Source organism: Rattus rattus, chromosome 11 (genome assembly GCF_011064425.1).
Source record: "Rattus rattus isolate New Zealand chromosome 11, Rrattus_CSIRO_v1, whole genome shotgun sequence".
NCBI lineage: Eukaryota > Metazoa > Chordata > Mammalia > Rodentia > Muridae > Rattus > Rattus rattus.
This window is the reverse complement of record NC_046164.1, coordinates 67,549,176-67,572,672: the sequence shown is the minus strand read 5'-3', so window position 1 is coordinate 67,572,672 and position 23,497 is coordinate 67,549,176. Positions and strand designations below refer to the sequence as shown.

At 45.4% G+C, this 23,497-nt stretch overlaps 1 protein-coding gene across 1 annotated transcript in view; it reads right to left on the bottom strand.

The window, feature by feature from the left end:
• Stk32b (serine/threonine kinase 32B) overlaps window positions 1–23,497 on the bottom strand; it is a 238,002-nt gene that overhangs the window by 134,993 nt on the left and 79,512 nt on the right. The window contains 1 exon segment of the mRNA XM_032916591.1: window positions 19,495–19,646. Within this exon segment, the coding sequence (XP_032772482.1) occupies window positions 19,495–19,646 (152 nt within the window).

Here is a 23,497-nt window from a genome sequence, read left to right as displayed (position 1 = left end):
TGCAAACTGTCCTCTGACATCCACATACCTGCCACGACCTGCATTGCCCCATACGTGCATGTGCACAAAATAAAATCCAATGGAGACTGAAAGTTCTGTGCTATAACTTGAACCCACTATGTTCCAATCCCCATAGCAGACACTTGGCAGGGTTCAGATCTTATCTGAACCCCACGGAACTCTCAGGACTTGGGAGGTAGCAGTCCCAGACTAACTCCTGGTTCCACCACTCACTGGTGGTGTGACACGGGATACTTTGCCTGTGTCTGCTGAAGCTGTCCCTCACCTATGGAAGGGCGCTCTGGAATTCATCTGCTGTCATTTCCGGGTGATGGAAATGCTTCTGTTAGCAATCACTTTGTATCTGACATTATGAAAGATCTAAATACGCAACAGCCTGGTACAGATGAATTGCCTGAGGCTAAATGACAGTATAAGTCTTCCAACTGCAGGTCCCTGGACTCCACAGTTAGCCCCCCAACAAGTTAACTGCATGATGCTGTGGATGGCTGTGGATAGCTACTCCCCTGTAAGGCTTGCGTATTAATGGAGCTCCTTATATACATTATCAATTAATCTCTACAGTGACCCGTGGCTGGAAGTACCAGTGTGCAATGTTTATTTAATAGATGCATAAACTGAAGTTCAGGTTGATGTGGCCTTGGGAGCAGCTTAGATCTGCCCGCATCTTGCAAAGAGGGGCTCATGAACAGTGATTAGGTAGCCAGCGCCTGCCTTGTTGATCTTTGTCATCAAACCTGGCTCCGTCCCTAGTGCCACAATGCCCACAGTTTAGAAAGTAGTCCCAATCCCTGAAAACTGAGTGGCCCTTATTGTGTTCCGGTTTTGTTTTCATATGCACTTGGGGGGCCTGCACTTACATACATAAGCTGGAAACTTGCACAGCAACATGAAGATATAATGGAGACCCGAAGCTACCTGGGGGTGGGGTGGGGTGGGGTGGGGAAGAATGGCTGTGCTGCATACATGCGGAGCTATGAGTGTGAGACTGACATTCTAATTTCCAACAGAGGCAACAGAGTTAGTGATGCAAGCCTTCCAGGAGCTATACTGCTACATCCAATCTAGGCAGTCGGCCTTAAGACACACAGGCATCTGACCTAAATCCTTGTCTGCCCACAAGAAGAGGAAGTCCCACTCCTTCCCTCCTTGCATTTGTCCATCTGAGCCTGGCCCAGACCAACATGCTTCTTCTGCATCCCACATGCACAGAAGAAGCAAGGGCAGTGAATGAGATGGAGCAGGGGAGACTGAAGTGCACCGAAGGAATGGCTGAAAGGGTACAGTACTTGATGGGGAGGAAGATATATCAAAAAAAGTTTAGACCTTCTCCTTGAGGTCTTAAGGTAGGTCTCATGGAGAAGAGAAAATGGTCCCTAGAAAAGTCAGTTAAACTAGGAGACATGATGGTTATCCACCAACTGACACCAGTCAGAACAGTCATATTTATCACATAGGCTTGATTTGGGTAAAATCAATACACAATTACAATCTCCCATCTTCTCCCTACCACAGTGCTACTCGGTTTTCTTTAGCTAAGAAAAAAAGATACTTTAGACAACTTGAAAGAAAGAAAGATAATCCTGACTCCCAATTTTAGAGTTCTTTACCCACGGTTGCATGGTCCTTCTGCTTTGGGACGGTATGGAGACAGAGAATCATGATGGGAGAATCATGGAGGAGCAGAGCTGCTTGTCTCTTGGTGGATTGGAGGGAGGGAAGAGAGGAAGATAGGAGGAAGAGAGAAGACACTCCCATAATCCCCCATTGATGGCATGTTTCCATTGGTGTAACTTCCTCATACTAGGCTCCACCTCCTAGAAGTTTCATAACTTCCTGATGGCATCATCACCTGGGGATCAAACTTTGAATATTCTGGGAACATTTAAGTTTCCACATGCAGCCATCGGTAAGGTCTTAAGTGAACCTCCATTTTCTTCCCGAGAAACATGGCTGTATTTGATGTATTTTGACTCAGAATATTTTCAGCTTACAGTGTGTTTATTTGGATGGAACCCTGTCCAAAACTGGAAACATATGGATAAAGAAAGAAGTGGAGATTAAAAATAAAAGAGAGGAATAACAGATATGTTCAGAGGAGAGACAACAGTACGGATTTATGCCTCCAGCCTCCCTGGTTGAATTTCATGGTGTGTGGTACAAACTGGCCACAGTCCTCTCTGTTGATGATGTCTTCATTTTTTCATACAGTCTCATATCTGTCTTCTAGGCAACCTCTCTGAAACATTTTCCAATGGGAAGACAGACTGAAGGCCCATTTCTCTCCTGCTATAGCCTGAGCTAGAATTGGGTGAGAGGACAGTTGGAACTCAGGAGTGCTATGTATTATGTGTTGGCTCTCAGAACAATGGAGAGGAGGGAACATGGGGACCTGAGGGAGAAGAAGTTGAGACCATTGCCATAGGGAGAACTGATTGATATGTCAGAAGTCATGGTGTTCCCAACATAATGACCCTGCCAGTCATTACAGCATTAAAACACCATCCCCAGGACATTGCAAATGGTTGTTTTTATGTTTTTAACAAATTCTATTCACAGAAATAGAAGTTCAACAAGACTAAAAGTCTGAAAGCTCCCAATCAGTTTAGAGACACCCAAGTCAAGAAAGAGTTGTTACTGGAGTAGTGTCTTGAACAGGGTGGGAGGAAGGAAACAAAGAGAATTAAGGGGCAGGTGTACACAATGGTCTACAGAGATCAAAGAAATGATGAGATGGAAATTCCAGGCTGGCCCCTTTGCTGATGTGTGCCTTTTCCCATGAGTGTAGAGTGGCTCTGGCAGACAGTATCTTGTCATAGCAGAAGTAGGTCTGGGCTTCATGATGAACAGCACAATTAATCTTCGTGAAGGGCAGTACAAATTGGCTACAGTCCAAATGCTCTTCAGTCATATGTTTATCACATCAGCAGTTGCACACACATGTCCTTGTACACAATTCATGATGGGTCTTCTCAATTATATGTACCCTTCTCCAGTGTTCCATATGCTGAGGTCCTCATGTCAGGCCACCAGTCAGCATTGCAATGTTGATAAGACACAGTTTATTTATTTATTCTTTGTTTCTCTGTTGTGGGCATGATAACAAGGGAATATATTTTACCACAACCCATTGCTACCTCTGCCACTGTCACAAGCTTAAGAAGAAAATAGGCAAGGACACTGTAGATTAGATGTGTGGAATTAGTATGACAAAAGAATTAATGACCACTAAGTTAGTTGTATGGGGGATACTGGAAAATACTTTAGTCTGAAGAGAAGGATGAATACACCCAAGAATCTACAGAGAAAAGTATGTAATATCAGGATAGTTAACCAAAAATATAAGAAAACACCACAAACTAATACCAAAATAAGAACTATTATAACTCTGAATATCAATGCTCTCAATCCCCCCAATAAAAAGACACAGACTAGCAGACTGGATTAGAAAACAGAATCCATCTTTTCACTGACCCTAAGAAACACATCTCACTGTCAAAGACAGCACCACCTTGGAGTGAAAAGATAGAAAAATATTTCAAGTGAATGGAACTAAAAAAAGCAAAGATACATAGCTATTCGTTCAAATCAAAACTTTTCTGAAGAGAAAAAAGATCACTTCATAGACATTAAGCTGGCTATCAAGAGGATACTAAAACATATGCATCAAATTTCACAAAACAAATATTACATAAAGCCACATATTAACACAAGGCTATAATAATGGGTGATTTCAATACCCCACTCTCACCTATAGACAGGTTAGTCAGACAAAATCTGAATAGAGAAACACTGGAGATAATTGACATCAGAAATCAAGTAGATCTAATAGGTATCTACAGAGTATTCCACCCAAACAATAAAAAAAAATACATGTTCTTCTAAGAAGTCTTCTAGGCATGACACATCCATTGCAATCATCCATTCACAGTTGCTGTGGTTACATGCACTGGGCCTGTACAAGATTGGTTATGCCAAAGAACTCAATGGTCTGAGTTCCTCTGAGAAGCATGGGAGTCATCATCTTCAGCTTCATACCCACTGCTGAGCCTACCAGACTCCCGTAGCTAGTTCCAAAACCAAGGTCACACGGATGGCACTGGTTAAACTCAGTGAGTCACAAAACCAAAGAGAGAAAGACATAGAAAGAACCTGGTAGGGAGGGGGAGTTGACAGATATGAGAGGGAGATAAAAAGTGGTAGTAGTGAGAGTAATCAGAATGAATTACCTACACTAGATAACAAACTTAATTAATAAAGCACTAAGAACATTAATGAATATATAGAACTTCTAGATTGCAATGAAAAATCATTTAATTTCTTTCTGTGTGCCACACAACAAAATTGTATTGTAATTGATCAGAGCTTAAAAATATCACTAGAAGGCAGTCTAAGGAGATAGACTTGGGGACACTGAGATGGATAGATGGGGTTTTGTTGAGTTTCTGTGTCCTGAACGGTGTGTAATAATATAATCACATCAACCAGAAAGCGTATCTTTCCTTCTAAGATGAGTGATATGACTTGGCAGAGGATGACTTACTTGTTTAAGACTCTACCTCTAGTTTTTCTGATTTACTGAAGCCCAACGCTTTCCCACACCGTGGGGTCTGGTGAGAAATACCCCCATAGGCTCCAGTACTTGGGCCTTCGCTGTTCAGTGGGTGGTGCTGTTTGGGGAGATCTAAATGGTGCCGTTTTACATCTCTGAAAGTGGGCTTTGATCAAAAGCTCCCTGACACTGCCAGTTTGCTCCCTGCTTTGTGCTTGTGGTTGAAAATGTGAGCTGTCAGCTTCTGGCTCCAGCTGCCAATGCCTGCTGCTTGGAACATGCTGCTCCACCATGATGGACGGATCCCTCTGGAATCAGACACCAGCAAAAACTCTTTCTTCCGTGAGTTGCATTTGGCCATGGCATTTTATTACAGCCACAGAAAGCAGCTAATCCACTTTCCTGGAGAAGGCTTGTAGCCCCTGGGTGCACGCTGAGCTGAGGTTATGCAACTAGCCAGTTCTATCGATACCCACGGTGTGACTGGCACACATCAGCAGCTGCATCTTACCGAAGGTTTCCAGGGGCTTCCTAAAAAAATCACAAACAATAGAAGACTAAAGTTCTGGAGTATGCCTTGCACATCACCAGGTCTTGGGGACCACACATGCTATAGGTGGTGATGGTTAATGTTTCTTGCCCATCAGTTTAAGCACCAGCAGAAGGAAACCACCCCAGTCTTATTCAGAGCGATACTCTATTCCTATGCTCACCCTCCTCCGTACTTGAAGAGTTGGGTATGATGCATATATCAATTGCAGGGCTGTACGCAGATCTCAAGTAGGATTTTCCTAAAGCAAGATGGGCTTGTGTTTTCCTCAGAGATATCCCTCCCACTCAACATTTCAGCAGGGATAGCCTCAGGTCTGTGGGACTAAGTGAGGAGCAGTTACATACCATAGCAACCGCAGATGCACAGGCATAGGGACAGCTGGGAATTTAGACTTAGGCAGGGACATGGATGTGGGTGCACCTAGGAATGAAGCTGATTTTCTTCCGAGGAGGATCTCCTACCGGTTTCTTCCTCCGCTATACTGCCAAGGATATCCGTGCCTCTTCCCACCCCATCTACAAGGGATGCCATCCATTTGCTGACCTACTGTCCTTATGGAGGAGACCACAACCTCGAAAGAGCAAGGCTTGGTGCACTTTCTCACCGCCTCTTTCTCCAAGGAAGAGGTCCAAAGAGTAGCCTGGCCTCTGCCTGACACCAGTCTGTGCATACTACCTGGAGGGGCATGGATGGCTCAGTAGTTTCTGTCCTCAGAGTCACCTCAGGAGTCTGATGATTGGTGCCTGCTCTAATGGCTCAGAGCAATTCAACCTAGGAACCGGTTTCAGAACCACAGTCTTAGAGCTCACAGACACAGGAAGGGGGGACTCCAGATGAGTGTTTACCTCAGATCTCCATTCCTGTGGCTGTATATGAACTCATGCATCTCTCCAATTGGACCTGTCTTGGAGAAAAAAGGTCCGCTCCAGCTTTGGGGCCAGGCCAATTCCTCCAGATTTGCTACTGGGAGGCCATCACAATGAGGTGTGGGGTGTTTGCCGATACATTAATAAAGAACTCGCTCCCATCTGCCATGGGATCCCTGAGGACCTGTTCATCACCCTAGCCCTGGAGAGGAGTGACATGTGGGTGGAATTGGGCACCAAGGCTGCCTCATAAACATCTCCTCACACTTGCAGCCGCTTTAAAAATAGAGCCATCGTGTCCAGCTCTCCTGGCAAATTCATAAATGACTGTGGGTGGCTCTTGATATCACCTACAAACAAATCAGTGTTAAAAATAGACATAGTGAACTCAGAACGAGGAATCACAATTCCGAGTAGAAGAAGCCTGGCAAGGGGGAGATGGATGGGTAGACCCATAAGCATTCAGGGAGTCAGGGGCACTTCAGCTGGCCAAGTGTCAGGAGTCATCAGGCACTGGCACCTTAATCTGAGAACCGGACGTGATTCCTATTTCATACATTCTGCCAATGAGACTCAGTACATTGTCTAAAGTCCTGTGGTTGATGGCCTGAGATTCAGATTTGAGCCTGTCATCTACCGTTCTCTACTCTCAGGGCACCAGGCAGCCTCCCAGCTGTGGCTTGCTCCTTCCTTGCAACTTCCTTGCAACTTCTTGCTGCTTCCTTGGAGCCAGAAGGCAGAGCAGATGACTGGGTGGATCAACATTCCATTACCATAGCAAAGGCCAAGGTGCTCAGAGTGGAAAGAGAAAAGGTTGCTTTGGAGGCTCCTGTGTATGATAAGTCTGTCCTGTTGTGGCAGGAGGATCATGGGAGACCAAGGCACTGAAAAGAAGTCCAGTTCACAAGGAGAAAGAGACATCTTAAGGGCAGGGACTGTGGTCTCACAGTCCTTTCTGGACTCTGTCCCAGTAACCCAAAGGTCTCTTATCTGGTCCTACCTCTTATAGGTTCTTTGACTCCTTTGGAGACCTGGACCTGAGTTTGGCTCCCCAACACCCATATAAGGAGTGAGGCATAGAGATCAGAGGATCCCTGGGGCTCACTGGCCAGCTAGTCTAGCTGAATTGGAAATTTCAAGGGAAAAGTGTCTCAAAAAATAAAATAAAGTAAGGTAAAAATAAATAACACACCTGGTGTGTACTTCTGAACTCCAGGGTTAATACACACACACACACACACACACACACACACACACACACACACACACACACACACACACACACACACTTCTCACATTCTATAGACCCCCTATACCCCTAACAGTTCCAGCTTCCTAGAAACTATAGATTTTTCTCTCCCCCACCCCAGGAAAATTCTTTGGCATCCTTGGGTAAACTTGGGGAAGCTTTGCAAATGGGGTATTGGGCAGGATTTTCTGGTACAAGCAGGAGCTCATGGGTAGATGGCAGTGGAAGAAAATCCTACTGAGTATAGGGACCTGGACAACCCTAGGAAGCAGCTGGGTTTGAAAGCTGTGAGGAAGGCCCTGACTGAAACGCAGTGCCAAACTGCCTGGCTTAATAGCATCTTAAAGCTTAGACCTTTTGGAAAAGCAGAGAGAATGGAAAAGAAAATTAAATTCACAGAAAACAGAGTAAAATCTTCTTTAAGCCAGTTCCACTAATATAATTTAAGCATGTCACAGAGGTATGTGGATGCATTTGAGGGGCAGGTTTACAGAGTAAACGAATCTGGAGATGCCAGCTTGACATCACACATGGTTCCCGTGCATCTTCAGATGTTCAAGAGTCTATGGTCATATAGTGGAGAAGATGTAATGACAGACACTTAGTATACTCTACTCATTATTCTCATTAAAACAGCCCCCTGCGGCACCTGCTCTGTCTATGCCTTATTAGGCTCTCTGTTTCCTGTTAAGCACTGAGAGCACGTGACCTACCCATGTAGGTTGTTTCTGCACAAATAACCATTTCAATTAAAACCCTACTCATTTCCTAGGTCTTCCTCTAGCCAGATCTTTGGTGGGTATAGCCCGAGCCTCCCATGTGCTTCGTAATGTCACATAGAGGATGTCTGTAAGCCCAGAGGTCCCTTGAGATTGACATCCAGACCCACACCCTGGTCCTGCATGTGGTTCATGAGAATCCCACTACTCCTGCTGTGCAGACCTGGCAGGTGTGGACAGGATGGAAGTTTCCAGAAGTATGTAGATTGATTTTCCCTCTCACTGAACCTCAAACAAAAGCACCCAATTAGGAGGGAAAGACAGGAGTGACCTGTCTCCTATACCTGCTGTACCTAGCAAGACACATGGACCAAACAACCAGAGCCACATACCTGCCAAGTGGGGATGTGGTTTGAAGGTCAAGCTATCCCATCTGGACACACTGCTACCTCTGTCTGATGCTTCCTTCCTCCTCTCTGTGTGTGACATCAACACCCTGTAGATCATCAAGTGGAAATGTGGAGCCTCAGGCTAAATGTCCATGGAGGACCAGGAGGGTTATTTCTACCCCTCTGTTCTTCTTGATGAACTACTTCCCCCAAGGTGACGCTCAGCAGCTTCTCTTCTGTGTCCTCAGGGGCTGTCTTAGAGTTTCTATCACTGTGACAAGATACCATGATCATGGCATCTCTTACAAAAAGAAAATATTTAGTTATGACTGGCTTACGGTTCAAAGGTTTAGTCCATTATTGTCATGGCAGGATACATGGCAGTGTGCCGGCAGACATGGTGCTGGACTTGAGACATGGAGAAGGACTTGAGAGTTCTACATCTGGATCTGCAGGGGCTCAGGAAGTGAACTGAGACACACTAAGCCCTCAATGCCCACCCCCCAACTATACACCTCCTCCAACAAAGCCACACTTCCTCCACCAAGGCCACACCTCTTCTAAGAAGGCCATACTTCCTCCAACAAGGCCACACCTCCTAATAGTGTCACTTCCTGGTGAGCAAGCATTCAAACACATGAGCGCACAGAGGCCATTTCTATTCAAACCACTGCAGGGACCCAACTCAGATATCTACTTACATCATGCTCTGACAGCTGGAACTCTGCTACGAATCCCCACTGAGGTTGGGAATCAAAGAAAATGAAAACAACTTTTAAAGTCCTGTCTCTTCTCTCCTTATCCAGAAGCTGGCAACAGAGGTGTCTCTACAGGGGCTCCTGAGGCAGATTCTGACATGCAGTTTCACAGTATGCTTCAAAAAGCTACTCATTGCAGACTGTGACTGACACCTAATGATTTGCACCTAACCACACCAGGGCCTTTGAAATGCAGCCATGGTTGGCTCACATACTCCCTTGGCACTGATTTCACGTGGACCCTCTCAGCAGTGGCTTGCTGGACCCCCATCAGCCACTCCAAGCACAAAGGGGGGAAAATTGGCATGCAGAAGGAAGGCTGAGAGCTCCAGGCACTGTGATAGCTGCCATTGTTATTTTCACAAACCCCCTAGAGAATATGCTGTCACCAAGCCCACCTATACCACTGGACAGGAAGCATGGATAGCTACCCAGCAGCAGTGCAGCTCCCACACTCTCACACCTTGCATCAGTAGCTTCACATTTCCAAACAAATGTATTGGATAGGAAAGAAATGGAGGCAAAAAGAGGGGAAGGAAGGAGTGAAGAAATGGTTAAGAGTACTCTGGAGGGTGGCATCCAGCTCCCAATAGCTGGTGTTATGTGGGTTGCCTGTGTCCTGCCTGTGCCACCAGCAAGACAGTAGATGAGCCCCAACTGCCTTTGACACATCAAATGCTACTGAATGAAAGGACAAGCCCGCTCACTCCCGTTTGTATCACATGTTTGTTGATTACAGGAGGGGACAGTCTTGGATTGATGCTGACCTGGTCCAATTGCCTTCCTGTTCCATGATAGTCTTCATGTCAGCGAGTGAAGGACCTGAACTTGGCTCAGAACTGTGACAGGTGGGAGAATGGAATGACACCCTGTCACTCCATGGGGAATGAGTTTATAATTGCTTCAGTTGAAGGCAATAGAAGCTGCTTCCTCACTTATGAGTTGATATAGGTAAAGAGGACATCAATAATGATCTTGTGATGTCTCGAACAGCACAAGTAAATCATGTTGTGAAACAAAGCTCATGAGGGCGAGTAAGACCTGCCATCAGGTCATCTCACAGCCTGTCCTTAGACATAAGGAGTCAGTCATAGTGATTGTGGTGGAACGTCACTTCACAAGGTCATTTCTGTCACTTTGCTGGTGGGAACATGCCCAGGGGTAGCTGGTGGCTGGCATCAGAAGAATAATGTTAGAGGGCATTTGATAAGACATGATAGGACATCTTAAAAGTGCTATGTTTCCTACATCTTGATGAGTATTTAGCCAAAGACCCATCCAGGACATTGACAGACCAAAGTCTACATGCTACTAATGGAAGCAGGCATCTAGTATGAAGAATGGATGAAAGAATTAAAAAGGAGACTGAGAAGAATTCCCGAGATGGAAATGCATCAAAATTCTTCAGTCAGTTGCCCTGGCACTTGCCTTGCAAGAAAAAATTTCACCTCTGTACAAAGTGGTCTTTGGCTCGAGCTAAGAACGAGGATGGCAGAGCCATTATTCTGTCTCTCCTGAGTCACCCACTCTCTGGAAAAAGGCAGATCCCAGTTCCTTCTGGGCTTCCTAAATGACTATATCCCAAGCCAGGGTTCACATAAAAGAATGTGCTTCAATGTAGCAAAGACAATCAGATGCCACATGTGACAGGCACTGCTTTAGGTCCTGGGAACACGTATAGATAAGACAAGCAGAGCATTGCTCCAGGAGCTCACATTTCCTCTGGCGATGAGAAATGCCTTTAAGGAAATAAGTGGACACCACCAGCCTACAACATACCATGGACTGTGCTGGACCAAATGGGGCGTTTCCAGAATTCCTTTCCTGGGGAGATGTAAACAATCTCCACCTCTTACAGAGGTTGCTATAGGAAACATAGCACTTGTAAAATGTCCTGTCAGATTCCAGCTTGCCTCAGCTACACCTTATAGACATATTCACAAACCCATTCCTATTGAAGTCCCACCAACAAACCTAAAAAGTGATTCTATCAGTGGTCTCTCTGCCACCCTCCAGAGTGCTCTTAACCAATGAGTTTGTTTGGGTTAGTTATACAGACGCACTGGAAAGTCTTCACCTAGCCTTACCATACAGATGGAGCTCCTTCAGTTAGCATCCCCAATCTATATACTTTTGCACCTCCCTTAAGATGGAGGACCTCCCTTATATGTAATTAGGGCAGAATTACATATAAATCACGGGGAGAAGCAGCTGGAATCTCAGGTGAAGAGCCAATGACTCCCCTTGACCCTCTTCTGAAGGAAATCAACAAACAGACCTAGTCATGATGGACTCTTGAAAGTAGGCCTGATGGTGAGCTAATGAAGACAGTGGCTATTTTGCTTAGAGGACACCATTCTACAACATGACGGGGGGGATGCCCAGAAACTGAATGAAGCCAAGGGATCCTCATGAATCCAAAAGCCAGGTGGTCCCACAGAACAGGCTGACTGTTGGCTCTCCTTGAAGATCTTCTGATGGAAGCCCGCAGGGCAGTCTGACAAGAACAGGAGCCAGTGTGTGTGCACATGGAGCCCAAGAGAGAGCAAGGAAGGGCACGCCTGGTGCACATCTTGCTTCAGAATCAGCAAATATCCTGAAGTCCTCACATATTACAGGTGACAATGACCCTCATGTCACCGTCTACCAAGACTCTTCCTCTCATTTACACGTGACTGCTGATAATGTTCAAAATAAGAACCTAAGCCCAGCTGTGAGGTCCCCTGAGGCACGAGTAGCTGTTCCACGCAGGGCTGGGCCCAGTATGATAATGCCATAGATAAACACAGTCACTGACGGTGCCATGGAATAGCCCCATGTGCCTGCTATTTCCACTGACCAAGTCTGCAAGTAAACCCGGTTCAGAGTTGGGAATCCAACAAAAGCGTGACAATGAAATGCCCTTAACATGCCACACTCTAAGGCTCAGTTTTCATCCAAGGTAACACAAGTGTGGTCACGGTGTTCCTTTCTTTCAGCTTTGCGTGGGTCTAAGGCTGGAGACCTATGTAAGGAGAGCTGAGGTGAGGTGCAGGGGAGTAACTCAAGTCTGAAGACAAAAAGTGATAGAGAGGGAGACCCCACTGTGCTCCTAAGGATCATGCTCAGGGAGGAAACACTGAAGAGACCCTGAAAGGTTCTGTGCAGTGCTCACCCATGTGCCTGGTTGTCATGTCAAAGCATGCCCCGCCATTCCTCAAGAAGGGGCAGCTAAGCCTGGGAAGGAGCAGTGGCTGACATCACATTGTTTGCAATCAACAATGCAGGGAGAAAATGGAGAAGGAACCAGCTGCCTGAGAGCATGAGGGTAAGGAGATCAGAAGGCTGGGTCTTGGCATATCCCATTGGATGCCACTGTGCTGAGTAGGTCTCTCAAAGTCGTGGGTTAGACTCAACCTCCAGATTTGTCTTAGTGGGGTAGGGAGCTGGGGCCTCTGGGAGGTAATTTGAGTTAGGTAAGGGCTGCCCATGATGTCATGGGGGAGGAATACATAAAAGAAGGAAGCTAGCAGCTTCCTGTCTCACTTCCCAGTATCCTCTATCACACCCCCAGCATCCCTCAGCAGATCTGGTATCTCTCTTGGACTTCTCAATCTCTAACAATCAGAAACTGCAGAGGCATGATGGCTGAAATGTGAAATTTGCAGAGGGAGCCCCTCCCAGGTGTCCTCAGAAAATCACCTCGGGCAGAGGAAGCATTAAAGGTAAAGATCTGTGGGAGGAAGGTATGTGGATGTGAGGATGGAGGGAGGCTGTCACGTGACTTAGAAACGCAGGGACCCAGGGCTCTACACTCCCCATTAAATTGCACTGGTTCAAGCAGGTGAGGGCTTCCCGTTAGGAAAATATCATCCTGAGTGAGCTAACCTAGTCACAGAAAGACATACATGGTATGCACTCATTGATAAGTGGCTATTAGCCCAAATGCTTGAATTACCCTAGATGCCTAGAACAAATGAAACTCAAGACGGATGATCAAAATGTGAAGGCTTCACCCTTCTTTAAAAGGGGAATAAGAATGGCAGGGAAGAGAGAGGCAAAAGATTAAAACAGAGACTGAAGAACACCCATTCAGAGCCTGCCCCACATGTGGCCCATACATACAGAACCCAAGTAGACAAGATGGATGAAGCAAATAAGTGCAGACCGACAGGAGCCGGATGTAGATCGATCCTGAGAGACACAGCCAGAATACAGCAAATACAGAGGCGAATGCCAGCAGCAAAACACTGAACTGAGAATAGGACCCCTGTTGAAGGAATCGGAGAAAGAACTGGAAGAGCTTGAAGGGGCTCGAGACCCCATATGTACAACAATGCCAAGAAACCAGAGCTTCCAGGGAGTATAGTCTTTAGCCACGACCTAAAGACTATACATGGACTGACCCTGGACCCTGACCTCATAGGTAGCAATGAATATCCTAGTAAGAGCACCAGTGGAAGGGGAAGCCCTGGGTCCTGCTAAGACTGAACCCCCAGTGAACTAGACTGTTGGGGGGAGGGCAGCAATGGGGGGAGGGTGGGGAGGGGAACACCCATAAGGAAGGGGAGGGGAGGGGGATGTTTGCCCAGAAACCGGGAAAGGGAATAACACTCGAAATGTATACAAGAAATACTCAAGTTAATAAAAAAAAAATGCATTACATTCTAGTGCGATTTTGGTGCTTCTTGGCATGAGTTTAACATAAAATCTCTTGGTCGGATAACATCCATAGGCTTTATCTACACATTCGCTGCCTCCTGCCAGCAATTTCATGCATATAAATTGTCAGCAAATGTATAGCTAGTTATCGATGCTTCATGCTTTCTCAAGGAAGTGTAAAATGTACATGGCATGACACTTCAGAATTCCAAAAGCCTGTCATCCCCCAGATCTCAATTGCCTTGTAGAACACAGGAGAGGCTAGGTGTTCTCCCCCATTTTACAGGTGAGGAAACAGACTTTTGAAAGGATATGCACCCATCAAGACCATAGACCATCTCCTGCCTCCGCTACTCTGCCCAGCACCTACTCACCATCCCTTTTTTCTTCTGATAAAACTCATCCCTCTCTCATCTTGCTATTTTAGAGGCTTAGCTATAAGCAAACTTGTAGAGAGAAGCTGAGAGCTCCTAGGCTATGGTGTAAGATTTGAGCCCAGCAGGATTGTCAAAAGTCAGCTAGTATTGACACCAAAAATCAACTAACTTTTTTAGAAAAATTTCAAGCTGTCTGACACCAGCTTGTTAGATTTAAATAAATAATGGGTATGTCCACTCCTCGGAGAATAGAAAGCACCAGGAACCCCTTTTCCCTACCCCAAGAGAGCTGCTTAAGAATTTACTATTGTACTCCGGCTTCTCATCTCAGTTCTGCCTTGGGGGAGCTTATAATCTTGTGTGAATAATTCAAACCCCTGACCTCGGCCTCTCCAACTGTAAGCTGGAGATGGAAATGTCCATCTCCTGAGACAGTACTGAGCATACACTGAGATAAAAGAGAAAGAGCCTCACTCTGTCAGTGAGCGTAAGTCACTGTCACTACAGTGGTAGAAAGGCACGGTGGTGTGGTGTCATTAGGAAGTGATCACAGTGTGAAGTGACCCCACAGGTCCATGTGCTTGCTCACAGGGTCCTCAGTTGATGGTGCTGCTTGGAGAAGTTGTGAGGTATTGGGATGTTGATCCGTGCTGGAGCAAGTGAGAGACTAGGGTGTAGGCTGTATGACCCATATCCTGTCTTTGGGTCCCACAGAATTCCCTGCTTCCTGATCTGCTGAGATGTAACAAGTCATGCCACTAGCGCCCACTGCCTCAGACAGAGCCCCAATTCCCATCCTTCCATCCCACCGTGGACTGTAACTCCTCAAACCGTGAGCCAAAACTAATCCCTCCCCCTTTTGGGTGCTTTCATCTGCTTTCTGGCCACCACAAGGAGGAAAGTAACAAATACATACCTGAGGCAACACTCATTCTGAGATTTAGTTACAGAACACATGCAAAACCAGAGTAGTCAGAGAAATCTGCGTGAAGGTGCCACAGCACGGCAGTTCAACAGAGTCAGGGGACCCTAGCTGGTGTACATGACTGTTGTATTGCTCCTTGGTGGGCTATTGGGTCCCTCGGTAATTTCCTGACATACGCAGCCAATCCCCCTGGCCCAGCTGCACCACTCCTGAGCCCCGATTTGCAGTGTGACCAGTGGCTTCTCACACAGCTCTCTGAGTGTCAAGGTGCACACGGTGACCCATGTGGCTCTCACTTAGAGCCCTCCTCCCCATTCAGAATAGCAGCTCCTGACCATCACGATAAGAATGAAAACCTGGAGTCCTCACAGCTTGAGCCAAAGACACCGAGGACAGTGTACATGCCAGGACAGTTCAAGACAAGAAAGAACCCTGGCATCAGAGGAAGAGGCTGTGCTGCCAGAGGTTACCATGGTGTTGAGAATGTCTTAGATACATGGAAGCCAATGACATCACAGTAAGAGTTGTAAAAACCTCACCAGCATTGTCCTTCTATGTGTCAGGGCCTGACTGGGATGCCCAGTCCCGGGGATATGGTGGCTGTTTGGAACCTCACTCTTTTAGTAATGATAGGGATACCAGAGAGAGTGAGAGTCACTGAGGGAAGAGAGTTGTTGCGTGGTGCTTCCAGTATGAGACTGACTGCTCTCCTCTGCCAAGAACCTAGGGGTGATGATTGGATTCAGTTCTGGCACTTTTATCTACTACAGCACCTAGCAAACAGAGCAATACTGAACAACTGAATTTCCATTGTGGTGGCACAATGAAGAAGGATGCCGAGGTTCCTCCAGGAGTAGAGCACTACTAACTGAGAAGGTAGATGAACTCAATATTGCTGACCTGTCCTGTAGCAGTTGAGCATCCTTGGGAGGATGCAGAGGTATACCATCTCTGGATGCTTAGAAACCAGACTGTGCCTGGCTTCCACCAGGAGTCCAATGGACACTTGCCTATTAAATGGAGGCTTGCGGGGGGGTGGGGGGGAGAGCAGGCACTCTCGGGAAACCCTGACTAGTGGAGCTCCAGCAGAAGGACATGTGTATGTGGACCTGGAGAGGTGAGCAAAGTAGTCTCAGTTACTACGTAGAGATCACTCTGGATAGCTGCAATAAAATGCACCAAGATAGTAGTGAGGATGGAAATGGGGGGTAGACTGGACAATGTATCAGAGCCCAACCTTGGTAAACATCATTCTGTGGACTTTGGAGAGCCACGGCAATACTTCATTCAAGTCAGATCTGCATTTTGGGAAGATATGCCCTGACAGACAGACTGGCAGTTGTGGAATTAATTAATTAGTTAATTAATTAAATTCTGGCAGCAGATTCACTACCCACCCCAATGGGTTACATTCCTGAATGAAACACATACACACAGCTTTTATATTTTGATGTGCCTTAAACAGTGCAACAGCCAGACCACTTCCTATCCTCCACATGGTTAATCCACCACCTGCCCATAAATCCTGAGTTATTACTTACTAAATTCTGTATTCTACCTGGGCTGTCCTGGACCCAGATGGCTGCCCAACTGGGCCACACTGTCCTGGCTCCTTTACCTGCTGGCTATGCCTCCCTGACCTCTACTCTTCTTGGACATGGCTTTTCTCCTCTCCTTCTCCTTCCCCTGGCATGGCTGATCACCTTCTTCCTTCCTCCTTCCTCCTTCTTCCTCTCTAGGTCCTAAAAGTCCTGCCTCTGTCTTCCCTGCCCAGCCATTGGCTGCTGGCATCTTTATTTACCAATCAGAAGCAACTGGGGGCAGGGTCCCTCCATGTCTTACAGGTGGATGTGCTGGCTTTCTCATGCAGACAATTTTGGGGACCCAAATTAACACCAGAATACAAGCAGCATTAGGCTAACGCCATTATAGGTGGTAGCTGATTATGGTGTGTCTGCACATGCCAATTTGGGAGCTGTCTGGGATTACTTCTGAGAAAATGGTGGCAGTGTTCTATAAGGAACAGAACCTTTGTAACAGGTTCTTGGGGGCTTCCAGTTCTCTCCTCAGCACCCAAATCTCCATGCTTCACCCAGAACAGCTCTGTCTTTAAATAAGTCACATAATCTTGTTTTAATAAAAAAATCTTAGGGTGGCATATGGACACCTGTGTCTTGACTTGTCTTATGTCTACTCATTGAAGGTTCCAGAAACATTGTTATGATACATATTAACACTAAGTTCAGGACCTGTCCCTTTTCTAGGCTATAAGGTACTCACTCGCATGGCTGTTTTTGTCTAGATTGTGGCAAGTGTCTCCCTTACCCAATTCTGCAATGCATCTTAACAGTAAGTATAGTAAATAAATACGGCCAGTGAGGTTGATGGAAATAAACTTCAAGCACATTATGAAAATGCAAATAAATTGCCTACTGACTTACCTTTAATCAAGCCAACAACAGCCTGGTACCCAAGAATCGAGGTACATCTTTCAAAGTCTTCATGTCCAGTGCTGGGGGAGCGGGGACGACATGGGGCTGTGCATGAAGATGGGAAGTGACCCAATGGAGGGATGCCCAGCCAGAGACAGATTAGAGGGAGGAACCCTGGTAACCATGGATACCAGTCATGGAAGGGGTACCCCTGTCAAATACTAAACAGGTTGCTTGTTTCTGATCACTTCATTTGGTTTGTAAACAACACCATGACATCACCATCCTATCCCTTTGACTTTACAGATGAGAAAACAGGTGCAGAAAGGAGGCAAGAGGGCTTGCTTTCAAAGCCTGTGCCTTCCCCAGTCAAGCAACCCGACCAGTGCTATAGGCAGAATGCTCTCAGCTCTAGCTGGGAATTCCAGAGTCAGGCAGCCAGCATGGTCAGTTCTGGTGAGGATGGTGACTTCCCACCTGACTCATAGACAATATCAGCATCATGTATTCACGTTCCCTGTCCCTTCCTCCCCTCCCCATCATGTATTCTAGTTCCCACTCTTTCATCTCCTCCCCTCTCTCTTCTCTCCTCCCTTCCCCTCTCTTGTGACTCTCACTCTCTTCTTCCTGGAGGTATACAACCCTGTCAGGTTATCATATAATCCATCTCTTAATCCTCCATGTCTTCATCAAAGTTGGGGTCTGGCTTGGGACCCCTTGGTACACAACTGCCTCCTTGATGGCATTTGTAAGGGATTAGATCCACAGAGCTCAGGCGTGGCAGAAGAACATAAGACAACCTTATCCCCCTTTTCATTTTGTCCCTACTGGCAGGGCTCCCCCAGGCACTGTTCTACCCCCACTCTCTATCTCGAAATTTTTCTTCCTCTTTCTCCTTCGCTGGGGTTGTCTTCATCCCAGGAGAGCACCACGACTTCACTCCACACAGGTGAAAATATTGCACTTGACAGCTCAGCTTGGGTTATCACAGCTCGGAAACACAGATCATTCATTGCACTGAGGCAAAGCTGTCATGGAAACTAATCAATGCTAGGCTTCCACTGGTGCCAATCACAGAGCCTGTCAGTGGGGAAGAGCGATGAGAGAAAGCCTTCTCAAGGCTGCAGTAATTCACCCTCCATGAAATGAACTCTGGAGCTGGCATACAGTTAATATAAGGCACAGCGTCCTTATGAACCCAGCAAGCACCTCCATTCTACTCAGACTCCTAGGAGGGCAAGAAGGCCACACAGGATAACCAAAAGGAAGTAATATGACAAGGAGAAGATTGGTAAAGCAACTGGCAAAGCCAGTAACTGCTTGTCAAAGAGTTAGATAGAAACTAGGAGGACAGATAGCCTGCCTTCAAGTCTCTTCTGTCTGCTACCCCATAACATAACTCAGTGACCTCATCTGTAAGATGGGGATAATAGAGTAATAGGAAGAAATTTATGAGGGCACTTGAAATGCACGAGTAAAGTCTTGGGAACAGTAGAAGACTTTGGGTTGCCTAACTTAGCAAAAGGAGGTTCAGAGGCAGCGAACCATCAGCTGGTTGGCATTTTTACGCTGGAAATTTAAAGTAGAAATATTGTCCAAAGATGGTGATGGAGAGAAAATTCCAGAAACATGGATTATATTATACTGGGTGTCAGATACAAATGATGGAATTGAGCATCTCCATTCAGGGAAACCATGCTACATAGAGTGAAACATGAGCTCCAAGTCCTTCTTGCCATTAAGATGAAGTGTGGGACTTTCTAAAATATTGGATTCAAGACATCATTTGGCATTCCATGAAACCTGCTATGTATGCCCTCAAATATATAAAAGCAAACTTGTTTTCAATTTTGATTCATTCAGATAATAGGGTAAAAATGAATCCTTGACAGCTCATTAGTGGACTTACCCTACAGAATACTTAGGAGGTTATGAACCCAGATGCCTGGATACTTTCCCTTTCTGGCAGTGCCAGGGCACCATTCTTGGGGGCCATGTCATCTCACACTCACCACAGGTTCACCAGGAACGGGTGTTCTAATCCCTGCATGATCTGCAGCTCCCGGAACACGTTGCGCACCTCATCCCTCTCCACGCACTTCTGCTTGTTCATGTACTTCATGGCATACATCTTCTTTGTGTCTCGCTTCTGCACGATGCATACCTGCAAAACAGCCAGAGGACATGACGCTCAGGACAAGGGGTGAGTGAAGAGGAGGAGGAGGAAGTGGAGAAGGAAGAAAAGGAGTGTCAACTCCTCGCTGATATTCTATTCCATGCCTGGGCTTCATTCATTCCAACCGCTTGTTAGCAAAGCATCTTTTTTTTTTTTCATCTTTATTAACTTGGGTATTTCTTATTTACATTTCTTTTTTATTATTTTTTTTATTAACTTGAGTATTTCTTATTTACATTTCGAGTGTTATTCCCTTTCCCGGTTTACGAGCCAACATCCCCCTAACCTCTCCCCCTCCCCCTCCTCCCCCCATTGCCGCTCTCCCCCCAACAATCACGTTCACTGGGGGTTCAGTCTTAGCAGGACCAAGGGCTTCCCCTTCCACTGGTGATCTTACTAGGATATTCATTGCTACCTATGAGGTCAGAGTCCAGGGTCAGTCCATGTATAGTCTTTAGGTAGTGGCTTAGTCCCTGGAAGCTCTAGTTGCTTGGCATTGTTGTTCATAAGGGGTCTCGAGCCCCTTCAAGCTCTTCCAGTTCTTTCTCTGATTCCTTCAACGAGGGTCCTATTCTCAGTTCAGTGGTTGTTAGCAAAGCATCTTGACTAAGCCTCTCTGAATCTACTAAGGAGTCATTGAACCAGATTTAGCACTGAAACATGCACAGCGAATAATGGCTGTGGTCTCAACACTGAAAAATGCAGCCATAGATTCAGACGATGGAAGATGCAGCCTGCCCTCTAGAAGCTCAGGGCCCAATAAAGGCACTAGTGATTGCAGTTTTCAAGCATGCATGCTAATGACCATGACCCTGGAATGCAGGCACATATCCTGTGGGTCCCCTCAGATTCCAGAAGCTACAACCCCAAGGCACATCATACACTGACAGTAAAAATCTCAACCCCATCCCCTAGAAAATGCATTCAAGAGACACACTGGGCATGCATGCTTTGACTGTGTCCTAGGATTACACCATTGATATTTGTGTGAGCATGCTGTCCCAGTGGCCTCATTCCTAGGACACTTGAGGAAACTTGGAGGGATAGAGTGGAGCAAACCTAAGAAAAAAGTTCTCTGAGCCACAACTGAAAAGGCTGGGAAACCCAAGCCTGCTGGAGCCCACCGGATGCCAGCACCAGCCTCAGGTGCTTCGTGCTGATCTGTACGACTTAGCGTTTGCCATGAATGCTTTCCATCTTGCTTTGGTTCAATATTTCCTTGTTGCCCTCCAGCTCTTCTCTTTTCGGAATAGGAATGTTTGTTCTTTGCCTTGTATATTGTAAGTGTGGGGTTTGGTTTTATTTCTTTATTTTATAGAGGTTTACAGTTAGATTGTATTGAGTTTCAGAAGAAACTTTGGACTTTGAACAGTGTGGGGATAGACAAGGACGATGGGGACTTTTAAAGTTGGAATGAATGTATTTTGCAGTATGAGATAACCATGACAGTGTGGGGGCCAAGGATAGGGTGTTTTGAATGTGGAATGCCCCCCATGGGTTTATGTGTTTGAACACTCGGTCCCCAATAGGTGGTGTTGTTATAGAAGACTGTAGAACATTTACCTGGTAGAGCTTTTTATGGAAGGAAATGGTTTATTGAGACAGGACCTTGGGCTTTTATAGCCCAGTTATACTTCCCATTCCCTTTCTGCTTCTTGTTCCTCTAAAATGTGAGGAGTTCCAGCTCTATACTCCTGCCAGCATAGAGCCATTTGCCTCCAGGCCTTGCTGTTCATGGTGCACTCTATTATCTTAAACTCTATGCCAGAGTGAGCCATGCATTGATAAGCTGCTTCTTGAGGGATATTTAGCTTCTTCAAGAAGAAAACCAACAGCTACACTCAGTTTGAGTTACCCCCAATCGACACTAGACTGAAAATATTAAGCCTTCATAGATACTTCACTCATAAATTCTAAACGGCCCAGTATTTCAGTATTCTACCATCACACACTTTCCCACTCCACCCTGTCCAGAGTATTCCCACTGTATGTGCTACACTACCAGTAGCACTCACAAGTCCTTCTTCCTTTTATATTAGTTGAGATTTTCCTGCATGCACATAATGTATTTCTTCAAATCCATCCCATCTCCTTCTCTCTAACTTCTTTATCTCAAACACCACTATTCTGCTTCACTTTCCTGTGCTCTTTTTTAAGCTCTCTGACTCCACTTACTGTATATGGGTGTACAACAGTTTACTGGAGCATGATAGCATTCAGGAAACACATTCTTGAAGAAAACTGACTCTTCTTTTCCCAACAGCCATTATTTCCCAGAGATGGGAGGGGGTTGCGTTGTGAACGTCTCCCACACCCATGCTGGGGATTTGATTGGCTTGGTCTTGTGCTGATCTTCTGGATGTGGTCACAGGTGCTGTGAGTTCACGAGTGCAGCAGTGCTATCTGGCTTTGGAAATACTGTTTCCCTGAAGATGACCACTGCCTCTGGCTCTTAAAATCCTTCTACCAAGCCCTCAAACCTGAAAATACTTTCAAATTCCTTCTACGAAGTCAGTATTGCCCTGATACTAAACTATATGAAGACCCAAAGTGAATTATAAGTCAATCTCTCTGATAAATATAGACACAAAAATTCTCAATGAAATACTTGCAAACCATATTTAAGAAACATTTAAAAGATTACTCAGTATGATGAAGCTGATGTCATCCCAGAGATTCAAGGATGGCTCAGCGCATGTAAATCAATGATTTTAATCCATGCAATAGTCTCAAGGACATGAACCATATTATCATTTCACTGTGTGCAAAACTCAACATCCTTCATGATAAAGGACCTGGAGAAATTAGGGATATAGGGGATGTATGTCAACAAAATGAGAGCAATTTACAACAAGCTCCTGGCCAACATTATGTTAAGCTGGGAAAAACTCAAAGCACTTTCACTACAGTAAAGAACAAGACGCCCCCCACTTTTGATCAATGTAGTGCTTGAAGTCTTAGCTAGAGCAGTAAGACAAGTTCAAGAAGATATAAAGCAGATGCAAATAGGAAAGGAAGAAATAAAGTACCTTTATTTGCAGATGATATGACTATTATAAAAATACCTTAAAGTTTGTACCAGAAAACTATAACTGTTGAATATGTTCAGCAACATATGTAGCAGGATACAAAATTAATACATAAAATTGGTGACTTTCCTATATAAAAATAATAAATGTACTGGAAAAATAATAAGGGAAACAATGCTATTCAAAGTAGTCTCAAACAAGATCCTGGAAAAAACCTAACCAAGGATGTGAAAGAATTGTATTTAAGATATTAAAAAAGTCCTCAGAAGATGGAAAGACCTTTCACATTCATGCCAGGACTGGTGACATAAAAATGATCATCCTATCAAAAGCAATTTATAGATGCAATTCAACCTCCATCAAAATTACAATGCAATTCTCAGAATCTGCAAAAACAATCTCAAAACTCATGTGGAAAGACAAAATACCTAAGGAGGTCAAAACAACCCCAAGCAGTAAAAACATTGCTGAGGTATCTCTGTCTCTGGTTTCAAATGACATCATAGAACTGTGGTAATGAAATAGCATAGTAATGGTCTCACATTGCAAAATACTCAACTTCCAAAGGATCAAACACCTCTACATATGATCTGATACACTGAACCTGATAGAAGATCAAATATGTATGGTTCAGCTGCTAAGTACAGAAAAAAAATTTCTGAAAGGGACCTGGCCACACAGGCATCTAGAACAATGATCGATAACTGGGCCTCGTGAAACTAAACAGCCTCTATTCACAAAAGACACCATCTTTCGGGTGAAGTAGCAGCCGTAGCAGCCTACAGTAGAATGGGGAAAAGACTTCACCAG